Source organism: Tympanuchus pallidicinctus, unplaced genomic scaffold (assembly GCF_026119805.1).
Source record: "Tympanuchus pallidicinctus isolate F22 unplaced genomic scaffold, pur_lepc_1.0 scaffold31, whole genome shotgun sequence".
In the NCBI taxonomy this organism is placed as follows: Eukaryota; Metazoa; Chordata; class Aves; order Galliformes; family Phasianidae; genus Tympanuchus; species Tympanuchus pallidicinctus.
Window position 1 is genome coordinate 9,013,386 of NW_026294749.1, and position 16,148 is coordinate 9,029,533.

General features: G+C 42.3%; 1 protein-coding gene across 1 annotated transcript; it reads right to left on the minus strand.

Moving 5' to 3' along the window:
- Positions 1–2,886: 2,886 nt before the first annotated feature.
- Positions 2,887–14,563, minus strand: CD83 (CD83 molecule). The gene is made up of 5 exons (XM_052697851.1): positions 14,423–14,563; positions 14,108–14,238; positions 6,251–6,464; positions 6,055–6,158; positions 2,887–4,532 (listed from the first exon to the last, which is right to left on the minus strand). Exons 1-5 carry the CDS (start codon positions 14,463–14,465, stop codon positions 4,377–4,379), a joined length of 648 nt encoding a protein of 215 aa, XP_052553811.1. The 5' UTR covers positions 14,466–14,563; the 3' UTR covers positions 2,887–4,376.
- Between the last annotated feature and the right edge of the window lie 1,585 nt (positions 14,564–16,148).

Genomic DNA, 16,148 nt, shown 5'->3' on the forward strand with positions numbered 1-16,148 from the left:
CCTTTGGAGTTTTCTCTCCTCCCCGTTCTTGCCCCTCACCTTCGATCTTGTTTGCTTGTTTTGTTTTGCTCTGGCTGTGACGCCTCTGTGGAATCACTGTAGCAAAGCAAAGGCTTAAACTCAGCCCAGGCTGTCCATTTATGGCATGAGAAATGCACATGTAGCTCAGCTGCGAGAATGTGGCAAGCTTTTTCCATCAGAGGGTGGGAAGGCTTGCAGGGCTCAGACGTAAGATGAAGCCTTCAAAGGCCCACCAGCCCGTGCAGAGACCCGTGTCAGTCCTGCCACCGCCCATTCCCTTGGTGGATTTTTTGGGATGTACGTGATTGCCCCAGAGCCCTGGTGGAGCTTTTCCCACAGCTTTACGCAGGAGCAGCATCAGCTGTAGTCAGCGAAAAGCAGAGCACTGCAAACACCGGCCTTGGCAGGGAAATGAGAGGGAACAGACCAAAAAAAAAAAGTGATACTGCTTTTGTTTGTAACTCTTTAATCTCCCCAGCAGCCTGCTCTCCAAATAAGTTAGAGTTAGGATTTGCTGGTAATTACTTAAAAAGGAGAAGGGGGGGAAGGACCTTCACTTCGCCTTTAATTCCAGAGCTGGAGTATGGGTGGAGTTGTTGCCTTCGTGTACCTCCAAAGCATCCCACCCAGGGCAGAAAAAAATCAGGTAGAGAAAGAGCTGTGCTTCCACACCATTCACAGGGATTGCTTTGGCACGTGTTGGTGAATACCAGTGTGCTGGTAGCTCCTGCTCAGGAGAAATAGGTGGAGACCTGTTCAGCCTTCCCAGCAAATATTACTGCAGCAGTGCTGTCAAGGTCACTGTCAGCCTGGGTTATCTGCTGTGTAAGTGCCAGCTGCACAAATCAGGCTTAGCTCAGGGCTATAACTCATACGCTCAGCGTTTTGTGGATTATGTCCTTTAGCTTTCCCTCATTGCTATTTTGTATATTCATTTAGCTTCAGTTGCAATTTCTCTTTGGGGGTAATTTCCCTGTGTGGTACACTGTTTGTCTGCATATTCCTTAGTCACAGGCATACAAAGTAGCTTTTTATGTGTAATTTCACATACGGTGCTTATTGGTATCTTTGAATGCAGATGGCTCACCTTTGGACAAAGCAATACAAAAATACATGTTAGGGTGTTGGTCAAGGGAAGGGAACAATGACAAAAAATATAAAACAAGCAAAAAATATTAAGAAGAAAATTTCTGCGTTAAGGCACTCAGCATAGTTGGGAAATCTCAGCTCATTTTTGGATTCTGACCCAGGCTGCTTCAGAAGTGCTCCAATTTCCAGGTGTCATCAACTTTAGTTTATAAAAATAAAGATAATGGCATTTCCTCCCTCCTGGGTTTTTTGAGATCATTTGAATTCCTGATTCTAAGAAGTGTTGTAAGAAAGTAATATAAAGAACTGTGTTAGCATGCACATATGCTAATATCTTAGAAAATTAAAGACATTGATGAGAAGAGTCATAAGAGAAGGGAACAAATGTTTCTGTCCAAGAAAGCAATTATTCTGTATAATCAAAACAGTGTTTAGATTGTGCAATAGACAGATGTGCTCCCTTCAGTTCTGGAATCTGAAGAACGTGTGCATGAGCTCATCCCAGTGGGATGGCTGGGCAGTCATTTCGAAATGGGCTGTTTAGATGCTCAGATCCATGTTGCAAGAAAAGGACTGGCCCTTCTGGGATGCTATGCTGAGAACTGTGTGGCTCACTCTGTAAGACTGTCAGCCAAGACATGATTTCTCTTCTTGTTAGTGCTGAAGGCTCTGTAATATATTAGCTTTTTTTTATCTTTCAATGGTCTGGTTCTCATTCATATTATTTCCAGCTAATGTTAGCTTTTGTCCTACAATACGGCGACAGTTTCTTTACATCTTTTACACACCAGACTTGCAAGCACCTTCATCACTTTACGAAGCTGTGTGCTTCTTTCCAGCTCTTCGATTCAGTCAAGCATCTTGGCATAAGACTTCATCACTGCTTACTCCTCCTAAACTCCTTTCACACATTTAAGTGGCCTTGAAATAATCGCCTCGAAAGCACGGCAGGGCCTGCAGCAAATCTCCAGAATCTGCCAGCCTGAAACTTCTGATCCTGAAATTTGACTCCCAGTGTTGTAGCCCCCAGCCCAGTCTTCCACCTTGCAGACAGTTTGGCTCAGGACAAAAAAAAAATGGGCACTGTTGTTTATACAGGGTCTCCATTTTTCATTCAATCCTGATCTGATCCTATGTATGCATCTGAAGGAACAGTTTTTAAAAAGTGTCTCAGCCTTGGCTGCTGATTTTGTATCAATCCCTGCCACCTGAGTTTTCCCTTCTTGCCTCTTGTATCCTCCTCTAAAAGAAATCAGTAAATAAACTGAGAAAAAAATCAAAAAGCAAAAATAAATGAACAAATAAATAAAAGAAACAATCAGATATTACATATTCCTGACCACATGGAGAAGCTTGAAATACCTGGGTCACTTAGGGGGCTGTTACACATTCACAGTTCAGCTCATATTACTGCCATCTAAACAGGCAGGTCAGCCATGACGGTGCCCCATGTTTAGAAGCAACACAGGTAGACTGAAGCATCCTTGTGTTTCACTTAATTACTTGTCTGACAGTAGGGGACAGGTGTTTGGGGACATTCTTTGGACAGAAAGGGGAATTTCGAGGAAAATTCAAATAATCTTAATTCTTTAGAAATGCATGAAATTATCCATTTCTTAATCAATTATTCACACACACATGCCTTCTCCCACCGAAGAGGCTGGATCAGACATCTACATTATTTGATGTAATTAAGTTGATTGTAAAAGAAATTGCAATTGATACGGAGTATCTCTGGGATTATTTGCCATATGTGGCATGCAGAAAAACAAACAGTACGTTATCTCTGAATTTTTATTTCAAGTATGTTACACACATTTACATGTAAAAATTGATTATAAGAAAGCAAATGTGATGTTAATTTACCATGCCCCAAGTAAATTCCATACCCCTTGCAACCATTCTTCTGGTCAGAAGCCCCTCAGATTCCATCAATGTAGACATCTACCCCACTCACAGAGACGCTGCTGAGTGATGCACGGTGCTTTCCTCCCATCATCACTTCAAAATTAGTCAAAGGATTATAGAAAGAGCCTCCTTGTCACAGCCTGAAATTCCAAACTGCACTGAATAATCCTAGTGCTGCAGTTTAGCTTTCAAAGAGTTTTTGTGTGCTTGACTGGCTTGTTTTGTAGGAGGTATTGATTGTGTTCTCACGTGTTTGCAAATTCTCATTTTATGGCACGAATCTTCCCATGGTGGCATAAATATCCGCAGTCACTCTAGACTCTACTTGCTTCACCAGCAGCACTGTAAAGGTGGTCACTTAATTTCAACCTCCAAAGTAATTCTTGCCCTCTTCAGCCCAAAATGACAAGTCTTCTCACCCTTGCATCATGAGCCTGAATTTGGCTTCTCTCATAGCCTTGTTTCACATAAACTGCATGCTGTTAACATCGAAAGCTGGTGTTTATTTGCCCCATCTTCTGTTCCTGTTTCTCCCCAACTGAATCAATGCATCTCAAAGATTTAGATGGTCTGTTTCTCCCTTGGTCATTACTGCTATCATTTGATCGATAGAGGCTTCATTTCATATAGTTGAAGTTGTGTATTATAAATCACTAACAGTCATCTTTGCATGTCCTTAAAATTGCATGTTGCTTCCCTTTTATTTTTGCTTCTTTAAAGTTAACAGTTGTATAGAAGCTTCTTATGGATGAACCTATCTAGAGATGCCTCTAGAAAATGTCTGATGGACACACTATGCAAGTACATACCTACTTCTCTTGCAGAGATAGGGTTCTTCTCAGTCCAGAAAGACTTTCAAACTATTTTCTTCCTTCCTTATCTGTCAGTCCAATATTTAAAAATGAATGTTCATGTGATTCATCCAGGACAACAGCAGGAAGCTGGCTCTTCATCATACCAGTTAGTCCACTGACAAGCCTAACCTCCAGCCTTTGCACTGCCATGGTGCCCCTATTACACAATCTTCACATCACAAGAGTAGTCTGTCTGAACAAGAGGGCTGCATGGCAGAGTGAAAAATGTTGATACCAGCTTCTTAACAGCATTGTAACACAGTTGTGTAGCTGCAATGGCACTTGTTAGCAACCTAGCACCAAGAAGTTACTGTAGTGCATAATGGTGCTTTTTGAAGGCTTGTCCAGAACAAGCACATCACTGACAGGTCGCCCATACTGTCAGGCAGTCCTGAAGCAGACATATGTCACCATTTCAGCCCTCTTCATATCACTCTGCTATCTATCTCATGGCATTTGTTCACTGATGAACCTACAATCAATAGGTGCCATCAATAGGGCCAATTAAATAGAACTTGAAGTGAGGCCATTTTTGCACGTGCTGCCACTGTTTAAAACCCGGAATGTTGTCATTTCACGTGTGCTGATGAGAGTGAGATTGTGTTTTGATTCTCTTCTGTTTTTATCACTGGCAGACATACTCTCTTTCCTTAGACATGTCTAGAATAGAAGAAAAAAAAAAGAAGACTTAAAATTGAGAGTTTTTGTGTACAGAACATTTTTGAAGTTCAAAAGTTTTGCTTTTTCACCTTAGCTCGTTAAATCTTTTGCATTTATTTGTCAACAGAACCATCCAGTATAAAAGAAAGGTATTGTTTCTTGCCCAGTCAGTGAGCTTTGTAGGTCAAAAAGTCACAAAGAGAAATCTCTATTTGGTTCACATTTTCATGCAAAGATGTTTTGCATCAAATGCATTTGTACCTATTCTCAACACAGGCCAGTCTACAAAATATTTTCATCATGTTGTCAAGGTGAAGCCCCAGAACTGCCACCAATCTTAAACCTAATATCACTTTTGAATTTAGTGGAGATTAGGCACAAAGAGGACAAGGCAACCTGTAAGAACTTAACAGACGTTTAAAAAACAAAGCTCCTTTGTGAAAACGGGGCAATATTAAATGCTGATGAAAACTAGGTTGATACCTGAAACTGGACTCTCACCCAGGAGTAAGATATGGGTCATCCCATCAGAATGGTTATCTTCTGATGTTGTTCTGCGTTTTTTAACAGCACCAATAAAACTGGATTTTTTTTTTATCTCTGGGAATGGGAAATTTCTTTAGAGACCTGAAATTCTTTCAGGACACTGAGCAGAACAGAGGCATCTGCCTTTTCTGAGTGATATCCTTGCTTTCATACTTTCATCCTAACAAATTCCTACAAGATTTATCTTGTCAAACTTTAGTCTGAACAGCACAAATTACTGGCAAGATTGTCAATCTAAGAAAGAGACAGGCATAAATTTAATTGCTCCCTGAAGGTACATGAAAAGCTGCATTTAGCTGCAGCTAATTAGATATTCTCCAATCAACAGTTACGATTCATCTGCTGATGAACAAAACAATAAGGCAGATATGGAAATAGACAGGAAAAAGTTCAATTTGTCCTCCCAAAATGTTGGGGTTGTTTTCTCTTTGTTTTTAACAATGTTATCTGTAACTCTATCTCAAAGCATTCCCACAGGAAGGGGGAGGGAGGAACAAGCCCATTGTTTAGAGATGCTGTTGGTTGAGGCTCACGATGACTCTAAGTCAAGAACTGTGAGTCGCCTGGGTTTTGTGCTTGGTTCACCATTCTATGATTTTATATTCTATGTTTCACTTTACAGGTCTGAAAAATGAAGCAAAAAATAGGTAGACTTGAATTCGTCTGTTGTTCTGTCCTGCAAAGCAATGCCATAGGTGGGATCTGGAACCCAGAAGCCTGTGCCTCTCTGTCTGAACACATCCTGCTTCCGACTACCAGACAAGAAGGACTGTTGCACTCTTAACTCTTAAACCAAAGAGCATTTGCACTTGGAGTAACTGGAAGCAGAAATGAGCAGCAGGGTGCAGGAAAACAACCGTCTGCTTTGAGTTAGCTCAGGGTGGAGTGAAATGTTTTATCTCTTTGGGGCTCCATCCTGTGTTCCTTGTGCACCTGAGTTTCTGCCTGTCTTTGAAAAACAAAGGGAATTACTCACACAAGTAAAGAAGATGAGCAACAAGTAAAAAATCCCAAGGCAAGTCAGCATGAAAAGCTCGGTTTTGTATTTTTTCAGTTTTTCATCTTCTATTCCAGGGCAACCTAAAATGTAAAATAAGGTGTTATGCTTTTCTGGTGTCCGTAAAATATTTTTTAAACTGTTACCTTCATGAAATGCTAACAGAACATGATACCTGTTACTCTTAGTGTGATGGTGCCACTCAGGTTGTGGTCTCCCCTCTGTTCCCCCAGAGTGCACTTGTAGGTGCCACTATCTTGGCTGGTGGCATTTCTGATCCTCAGTTGAAATGTGTTGTTGGAGAGCTCCAGTGAACCTCCAAGTCCTTTTGGATAATGAGATTCCACGTCAAGGAATTTCCATGCTATTCTGTCACCAACTCCGGCCATCTGGAAAACACAAATGCGTTTCTTGTCTTGGGCAACAGCGTCATCCTAAATTCTAGAGGAGAGAGTTTGAAAGCTGGCTTATGGCTGAAAATAGAAGCTGAAGAGAGACGAGGAGAAAAAAAGCCCAAGGGTGAATAGTACATTCATGCTCACAATCAAAACGGTTTTGACTGTTTGTCTAAATAGGTACAATATTGAAGAAAGTATAGCCTGCCCCCAGAAAGCACAGTGCCTCTCTGGAGGAGCAGCAGACCCCCCTCCCCTCAACTCTCTGTTGAAAACAAAGAACACAAATTGCTTCGACTCATTTGGATTCACTTGCGTGAAGGTCACAAGCAGGTTTTTGGTGTGCTTTGGGAGCATTTGTACGTTGAATTTCTTAATTGTAACCAGAAGAGCTACATTCCTTGGCATTGCTGAGAGGCTACGGGAGGAATAAAGCGTATTCCCAGAACAGCTTGTATGGTGGAGCGATAAGATGCACTGAAAATGACAATTGGCTAGGAACCACAAAGAACAGAGGAATCCCTAACCTGATTTGAAAGATGGGAGAAGGGTTTGAATTAGTACATGTCCATTCCTATTCGTCCGTGTCTTTCTGGGATTCCAGGCAGTGTGCCCTCTGTGAAGATTTCCTGAGCAATCAATGAATTTGGGCTTTCTGTGGACCAGCAGAGCCAGAGCTCGCTCACACAGTCCAAGGCTTAATTTTTCAGCCAAATCTATCACTAATATAAGCCAAAGCTTTTTTAGTGTTATTTCTTATTTTATTCTAATAGACATATTTTTGGGCTGCACGACAGTTCTTACATTCTATTGGTATAGCTACTGCATCAGGGTGCAGTGGTTATGCTGGAACTTATTAAAATTAACACAGCTGAGGATAGGAGAATCTGGTTTCTCTTTCCTGTGTTTGCATGAGGAAAGCATACTCAAGGATCTGGGGAGAAATACAGGCCTGACGCTTTGCTGTACTTCTGTGCAAAATGGTGTAAAACAAGCTGCAAGTCGGGGAACTTTTTAGGAACTGGGGAATCAGACAGAAGCACAACATTTTCATTATTGTTAATATCCTTTCTCTGAAAGTGGTTTTTTTTTATTATTATTTGGGGGGGGGAGATGTTCTCTAAGCACGTAGCTGAAACACAGAGCAGTAATTCCCTGGGACTTTCCACACCTTACCCAGTAAGAGAGAACAAAATACCTTCTTCCTCTTAATCCCCCCGTAAATTTACCCCGGCTCCTCTTCCTTATTATGCTTGATCCCAAGCAGCAGGGACAAGCAGTGCCTATGATGGCTTTTAGGCTGTTGAGACTCACTGTATTACAGGGATGGTGATATCTTCAGGCCCTGCATGCTGCCAAGACTGCAGCCAGAGCAATCTGAGTACTGGGTTCAGCTCTGGTTACACATGGGTCAATAACAGTTAAGTGGATAAAGTTGACCTCCCTCAGATCTCATTTATTTTCACCACTTTCCCTTCCTTTGCCACCCCCTTCCTCAGTGAAATGCAAAACTACCCATAAGGCAATAAAGAGAACAAGCCTGTGTGCCCTATTTCATCTGTTTGTTGGCTGGGTTTTTTTGTTTGTTTGTTCATTTTTTGGTTTTTTGGGTTTTTGTTTTTGTTTTTTTTGTTTAAAAAAAAAGAATAATTATCAATAATAGCATGACTAATTGTTGCCCAGGGTGGTAAATGGTACACTGATACTTGTGGCTGTATGCAATTGTAATCACTGCTGGTGTAAGGGAGAACTCAACGAAGTCCATGTACCCTATGATTCCACCTTCTTATTTTAGAGGGGTCACTGAGCTTTGTTACTGCCTCCAGAGCTTCTTGAGGTGCACATTTAAGGACAAATACTGTGACAGCATCCTGGGGACAGGCTGGCCAGAGGGACTCCTATGTAAGGCCAAGTAGAGCAAAGCCTGCAGAGCCGTATGAACTATGCCTTTGCTGCAGAATAAAAGACAGTTACGTGACGGCCTCACCAATTACCCGTGGGCTCCCTGGCCAGGGCAGAAATCAGGATAGCCCTAGATGCGGGGTCGAGACCCTTTGCCTTTAGGGAGGAGAACGGTTCATGCGTGCGGCTGCAATTCTAAGATTGCGTGCCGCTCCTTCTCCATCAAATCTCCCCTTCCCTTGGAGCAGAGGCAGGCTAGACTGGCGCTGCTCAGCTCTCGCAGCCTCCCTACATTTCTGAGGCTACAGAGACACCTGGTGGCATTTCCCCAGCCCCTACAGGCAGCGCGGCCATCCCTGCTCAGGGGTCACTGCACCCCCTCCGATGCCTGAACCAACGCAATCTCGGCTCCTGCCATCTCATCAAAACACACCAAGCCCTCCCTGAGCAGCGAAGAAACACTTGAGCAAGTTACCACGGGAAGGCCCTATGCCCCATCGTTTGAAAGGAAGCCCAAGAAGTGTTGTTCAGCCTCTCACCAGAAAGATCAGTGCGTAGCTCAGGCACCTACAATCACCCAGCAATAACCCATGCTGGCTCTCTTTCAGGTGGCAGCACACCACAAGGTAAATGCCAGGGCTGCCACCTAATTAATCCCACACAAGCATGGAGGGATCGAAGCAAACGCTGTAAGTGTCAGCAAACCACTTGTGTAGAGTTGGCTGCTAGAGAGTACTGAAGTGCAAGTTTTGCTGGGAAGTGAGAACCTGCAGGCAGGCAGCATCATTCTGCTGCATAAAACCCTCCATCAAGAAAATTAAGCAGCAAAAGAAATGTAAGCCTGCTTATTTGTTCTGTGATGTACACCATAGGCAGTGCCCTTGTTTTCAGAAGTCAGCTAGGGAAGTTAAATCCGTTGTTCCTCATCACCTCCAAAGCAATGAGAAGAAATAGAGTGGGTGTGAAGCCTTCATCCTTTGAGATGTTTAAACCCTAACTGGACACAGTCCTGAGCAACTTTCTGTAGTCACCTTACCATGGTGAGTTTCCATGAAAGTTACACCGGTTCTCAAAAGCTTGGAAACATTTGATCCAAAGAAGATATGATTTCCTCACATTTATTCTGTGATGAGTTTGATGCCCCGTCCCTGGAGACTTTCAAGGTGAGGCTGGGCACCCTGATCTAACTGTCCCCATAAATTGCAGAGGAGTTGGACTAGATGGGCTTCAAAGGTCCTATCCAAATGTAAGGATTCTATGAATCTATGATTCTCTGGTCAGCTGACTGATTGCACATCAGGAGTAGTAAAAGTGTAGATATTATAGGATATAAATATTTTCAGATTTGATTGAAAGCAATACTGAGCTGACACATTTCTGGTTTCTGACTGGATGAACTATGACAAATAGGTAGAATAATGCCTCAAAGATTTCAGAGCTCTTCAGCAAATATTTCTTCTTCATGGAACTTAAAAATAAGGTGGTAGAAGGAGGAGGAGCCCTTCTCTTGTTCTGAGCAGGCTGTCCCTTAGCTGTAGTTTTGAAAACTGCTATAGCCTTACACAGTTGTGTCACTAAACAGAGGCAATTCACCCATGCTGTAGTGCTTGCACCTAACTAACCAATTAAAGCTTGGTTTTATCATGTACATGTGAAAGCAAACTGGTTTCAAGTCAACTCATATTCACTGCTCTCATTAAATACCTCTTCTCATCACACCCTTCCCAGACTAAGGCGATACTTTGGCTCCTAGGTAAATCAAACTGCCAATACAATCCACTTTTCCCATAAAAGCAAATTTTTATTTGAAACAAAATGGTTCAGGTCCAAAACTGATGCCAGCTTAAAGGTGGAATGCATTAACATAAATCTATTTTCTTTTTCTGAGGGTGGGATGATTGTAAAAATAGTTTTGTGTAAAATTTTACCACGCTTAGCTTTAAACCAAGCTTAGCTAAAGACCAAGCTTAAACATTTGACTGCTAAAGAAATCTAAATACTCTATATCCAGCCAGAAGGGATTTATTTTCTGAAATAAAATATCTAGAATCCTGGCAATGCCTGACAGCCAGCATATAATGAATCACAACTGAGCTGAAACCACTTAATAGGTGCATTTTGCAGCACTAAAGCACTTTCACATTTGATTAGTGCTGAAGATGCATTCATATGGTTCCTATATGGTATTATAATAGAGATACTGCTGTTAAATTTGAGGAATAACACACACACACACACACAAAGCCCCCTAAAACTCTACATAAATTGTGAGCAAGTGTGAGTGTGCTCTGAGTGTGCTTTAGAAGAAAAACAAGCACACACACACACACACACACAAAAACAAACCAAAACAAAAAAACAAACCAAAACACCAAGAACCCAAAGCAACAGCAAAGGAATCACACATGACACATTATCTGGGCCTGGTCAGAAAATTCCCTGACTCGGCCACAGAGCCTTTCTATTTGTTAAGCTAAGGGCACAAAGCAGTGGCTCTTTGCATGTCAAGCAAAATAATTGTTTTGGTCATGATCACAACTCCCTTTCCATCTCAGTCATGAATGCATTGGAGCCACTTGGAGCTAGATAGACGTCTGAGCTTGACTGTATTTCTTTGGGTATGTTACCAATCAGACTGGAATAATATAGAAAATATTTACCTATGCCAATAGATAATAACTATGCACATTTAGCAGAATTTATTCCTTTGAAAGAAGGTGAAATTAATGTGATGTATCTACAAGATCTACTTTTATTTTACAATACAACTTCCTTCTCTAAATTTGCCACAGTTTTATATTTTTCGGGGAAGTGTTATGAAGTGTTATTTCTCCACTGAGGTGCAGCCTTCCCTCTTCTTCCTCAAAATCTGTTTTAAATTAAGACTGTTCTGGCTATCACATGAACAACATAACTAAATAACCACTGGGACTTCATCTGGGTATGTTTCAACTTGATTGTCAGGCTGGATATAAAGTGATAGTTACATGTTTTTATGAAGTGGTTCTCATTTTCAGTGTACCATACAAAGACAAACTGTTCAGTATTCAGTAGCAGTGTGAGGCAGAATGGTAAGTGAAGTTTCATTACCCAGATTCTTATTTCATAGATGGGCCACAGAAATTCAAACCAGCCTTTCCATGGGCAATTGCCAGTGCCTGTGTGCTTATGCCCTGGCTATCAGTCCTCACTTGCAAAGCATCTGTGTTGCTCGTGGTTTTATAGCACATGAGTTGCCCTGTGTCCCTAGGAGTGGACCACCCTTAATGGCTAGCACTGTTATGAATGTACAGAATTATTCCCACACTCGATCCCATGCCTACAAACAGTCCAGAAGGAGTTAAGGATACTTCTGGGTGTTGGACAGATGAAACACACATGCCTATTTGCAATCTGAGACATTAGCAAAAGCGAAGAAACTGATGACTGCCGTGCTTTGTTTTTACTTTCAGTTGCACTTTGACACCAGAATATTAACTCCTTCAAACTATTAGTTCTTCACACAGAACTGTAAAAGCGGGTACTTTTAAATAGCATAGCACTTCTTTTTTAAGCAGGTCATAGAAAACTACATAAAAGTATCCCTTACTTGGTTGAAGCATGCAGAGGTGCCAGTGGGAAGAGGGGTTTTTTACCATGAGTTCACCCTGTGCAAGGAGCTGCACGTGCAGCACTGTAACACCGTCGCTGTAATTTTTTAAGGCAGCAGAAGCAAAGGTTAATTGCTTGCATTTATTGCACAGTTCAAAGTGACCTCGCACAAAAGATCTAGCCTAACAGCTGTTTAAACTTTACAGTCTGAAATTTCATACCGTTGGTCGGAATTATCTTTTAATTAGCCCTTTGAGGGTATATGTGGTGTTTATTGATTAATCCTTTAGCAGTTGTTTTTTAAATAACAGCTCAATTCTGCGTTGGGCAGCCTAGTTACACCCCACCGTTCCCCTGAGATCCTGAAGTTCAGGATGGGGACTGCTGTACATAGACCACGAGGGGACAACAAGCAGGGAGGACTGCAGAGCAGAGGGGCCCGGGAGGCACATTCCAAGGCTAGGTTTAGCCACCTGCTAACTGTCCTTCTCTTCAAGATGAAACCCACTCTGCTAGCCCCAAAAGTGGAATAAGCATCATTTCCCCAGCACAAAATGGAGAGCGAATCACTTTCTCCCGTTGAGAGGCTTTTTTAGATTTGATGCTGTGCTTTCCTAGTACGGCTAGGGCTGTGGCTTGAGTTAGCATCTCCAGGAGTGGCATTAACTTCCCATTCCTACTTTCCATCTCACTCCTGGGACAAATAACCAGAAGGACATAATAAGTTGGTTGTATCAACCCCTGTGGGTGGCAGCCATTGCTGCTGATTTGATTTTAACACCTGTTCTTATGCCAGTGCCAGCAGAGCAAAAAGGAGTGAGGTCTGACACTGAAAGGACTGCACTTCCTGAGCAAAACAGATGAAACAAGATGAGGAGATCATAAGGGAGAGGAGATTGGCGGGACAGGGCAGTGCCAGTGCCAGAGTGCTTCAAAGAGGAGGAGCACAGATGAGGGCTGCCAAGGAGGGAATATACACAGCAGGCATCATCAAATATCACCCTTCTTGCACGTGCAATCTGTTTGTGCTCAGGTGGAGCTAAAAGAGCTATGTGACAACACAGAATTGGGCTTACAGGGTTTCACAGTGCTTTTGGCTTTTAGCTTCAGTTTGCTGTCTGTGCCTTCTAGCTGCCACTGGGCCCTGAAGGATGTGCTCAGTGTTGCAGTGCAATTCAGACGTGTTGGCAGGTTCAGCTGCAGAAGTCTGATTGCACGATTTATTCATTTTGCTGTGGGGGAATAATTTTAAAACTATATCTGACCAAACTGCTGGGGAAGCCAAGGCTGTGGCTTTATGTTGTGGCAGAGATAAATAAACAGTTCTTGCCCATCAAAAACAGGGGCACAGCATGACAAAACCCTCCTTTTGCCTGTTAAGCAGCACACACTATTAACTCAGTCTGTGTGCTGATATGCGAATACACAGTCCCTACAGAGCAAGTCAATGGACACTTCTTCAACCAGTGGACAACTCTGTCTCTTTTTCTATGAGAAATTTCATACTGAAAGTGGTAAATGGCACCTTCTGCTCATTAGCCAATGGATCCTTGTAGCTCTCCCACAGACAGGCAACAAGCAGGGTACTCCTGATTTGGAGATGGCAGGTAAGTCAAGGCAGCCAAGATGTGACTTAGTTTACTTCTACAAACAGATGACTCAGGATTTCTTGCTCTCTGTCTGTATTCTGCATATCCTTCCCTTATGTTCACCTTAACTAGACAAGCCTTTCAAAGTAATTGTGTCTTTTTGTTTAGCTCTTCTATTGCAAACTAAAAATCAGTTCCTTTCTGAGGAAGATCAACCAAGAGACAGCATTATTGGTGTTATAAGGTTTTCTAAAGAAAATCCTGGAAAGTCTCTTTGAAGTGATGTTTGGCAGGCTGCACATGGAATAATCCCTAAATTCTGGTCCCTGCAGGCTAGGAATAGTTATATAGAAAAGCAGGCCAAGAGCAATGCAAGGGTCATGTTCAAACAGTCTGCCTACAATGACACAGAAACCATCTGTTCCCCACGATCAGCTCAAATGCTGCCTTACCTCTGCTGCCTTTTCACAAAAAAGCCCATTCTGTACAAGAGAAGCCAGTATCAAGTAAGAAGGCAAAGCAGACTACTCAAGTTACTTTGGCTTTTTTTCTTACTTTGTACCAAGACACTGCCTGGTAGGTGATCGAGGAATCCTGAAGAACTTTACAGGGCAGCAGAGCTTCTTCAGAGCATGTCACAGCAACATCTGGGGCAGCCACAGCAGCTCCACTGATCAAGCTCCAAACTGCCAAGCACAGATATAAATTGTTTTTATAAGTGATCACCAACGTAATCCTTTCTGTCTTCCCAAAACACATCCCCATAAAATAAGCATTAAAATAAAATAAAATAAAATAAAATAAAATAAAATAAAATAAAATAAAATAAAACAAAACAAAATAACGAAAACTGTGAGGCTCTCTACATACCATTGCACAGGGTGATGAGCAGACTATAGGCTGCTGAAGCCATGGGTATTGCTGCTTCAAATCGCAGAGCAGCAACACAGCGCCTCTTTGCTGGATGGACTGTGAGAGCAGAGTGAAACTGCTTCTGCTTTGAGAGTGATATTTCTGGACACAGACTGGGGAATCCCCCAGAGGTCTTACCTTGTGGTGCCCCACGTCACAGCGAAAATTCCTACGTGTAGGAGCCTGTGCTCCTCCCATCAGATAGTTAGGTCACTCCCATTTCTCAACTGCCTGCGCTGGTAGAGTCTCTTCTCCTTTATTCTTTTCCCCCTCTGCATTGATCTGAATAGAAATAAGGTTAACTGTGAGGTGCTGGGGTCGGCAAGAAGGGCATCAAGAATTGGCATTAGAAGAACCTCTTTTGTGACTGATGAAAGGAGGGGGGAAAGGGTTTTCCAGCCTCCTGAAATCCCCTCTCAACAATTTTTCTGCAAATTTAAAAGAGCAGTGGCTGTGTAAAAGCTGACCTCATGCGATGGCATTTCCAAAACCACATCTGAAATTTCAAGTCACAGCACTTGTAGAGCTCTGTGCCTCGGCTCAGCTAACCAGGAGCTTACAAAACAGCTGAGTCTTACAAACAATACGCATGTATCTCCTCCCAGCATAGGCATTCATGTTTTAGAAGAAGAAGCATCACTTCCAGTGCGTTCTGTCATCCTCAAAACAAGCAGGGGCAGCTCAAGTGACATAATTCTACCAAATTACGTGCTGGAAAATTTCCTTATGAAAACAAATCAAGTCAGCTCCTAGCAGAGGAACTGTTTAGACATCCCCTTTAGATAGCTGGAAAAAAAAAAAAAAGAAAGAAAAAACCAAAGAAGTCCTCTGCTCATGATCTGCAAGAGCTCTTTCCCCTTGGAGAATTTTTGAGGAAGTCTGAGGTTGATCACAGAAGCACTTACAAATGATGAAACTCTGAAAGCTGATGACACATTATTTTTGGAAACAAGTTCTGGCTGCTCTCTTTAGGCTACTGAGACCCAGGTGGTGAGAAGTCATTTAGGAGGCTTTTGATTAAATTTCTTGGATGGAGAGAGTATGGTCAACCCATTTTGAAACCAGGTTCCAGGGAACCCTAAAGCCAAATCACCTGTAGAAAGCATTGTGAGGACAAGTCTGTTTGAAAAGTCCTCAGCCTGTGAAAGTCCATCTTACACCAGTAAGCTCTGTGGGTGACTAATGCTTTCAGAAACTCCAACATGATCTAAGACTGAAGTTAGACAGCAGTTTCACAGGGGCCTCATTGTTGAAATAGCCTACTTATTTTTAAAGCTTCTGTCTTCATTGACCGACATGATCAATGTAACAGGCTCTGAGCTTTATTCTGTGAGTGTCTTCCTGTTTGAAGGACTTCAATCCATTTCTTAGAAGACAGATGCAAGTGAAATGTAAATTCCAGTGGGTCTCTGTAGAGGGAGAGAAAATCCTGACCTGCCACTGCTTTCTCCTTCTTGAACTAATGGAGTACTTGAGAAGTGAGGGTTGGGGTGGTTTTGCTGAAGGAAATCTTAGGGAGAAATGAGTTCCAGTTAATATATCTGTTCTTCATGAAAATGATGACTCTCCTCTCCTCATGAGCCATTCACATCAACCCTACCTCCAAGCCGGGCACTTAGTTTTCACCCAAGTGCTTCATTCCATGAGTCCTTCAGAGCTACATATTCACCTTGCATAAATCAGT

Coding starts and splice junctions, on each gene's coding strand:
- CD83 (XM_052697851.1), bottom strand. CDS start 14,465: ATGGCTTCAGCAGCCTATAGTCTGCTCATCACCCTGTGCAATG. Junction 14,239..14,422: donor GCTCATCACCCTGTGCAATG/GTATGTAGAGAG, acceptor TGTGCTTGGCAG/TTTGGAGCTTGATCAGTGGA. Junction 6,465..14,107: donor AGGCAGTGTCTTGGTACAAA/GTAAGAAAAAAA, acceptor TGTGTTTTCCAG/ATGGCCGGAGTTGGTGACAG.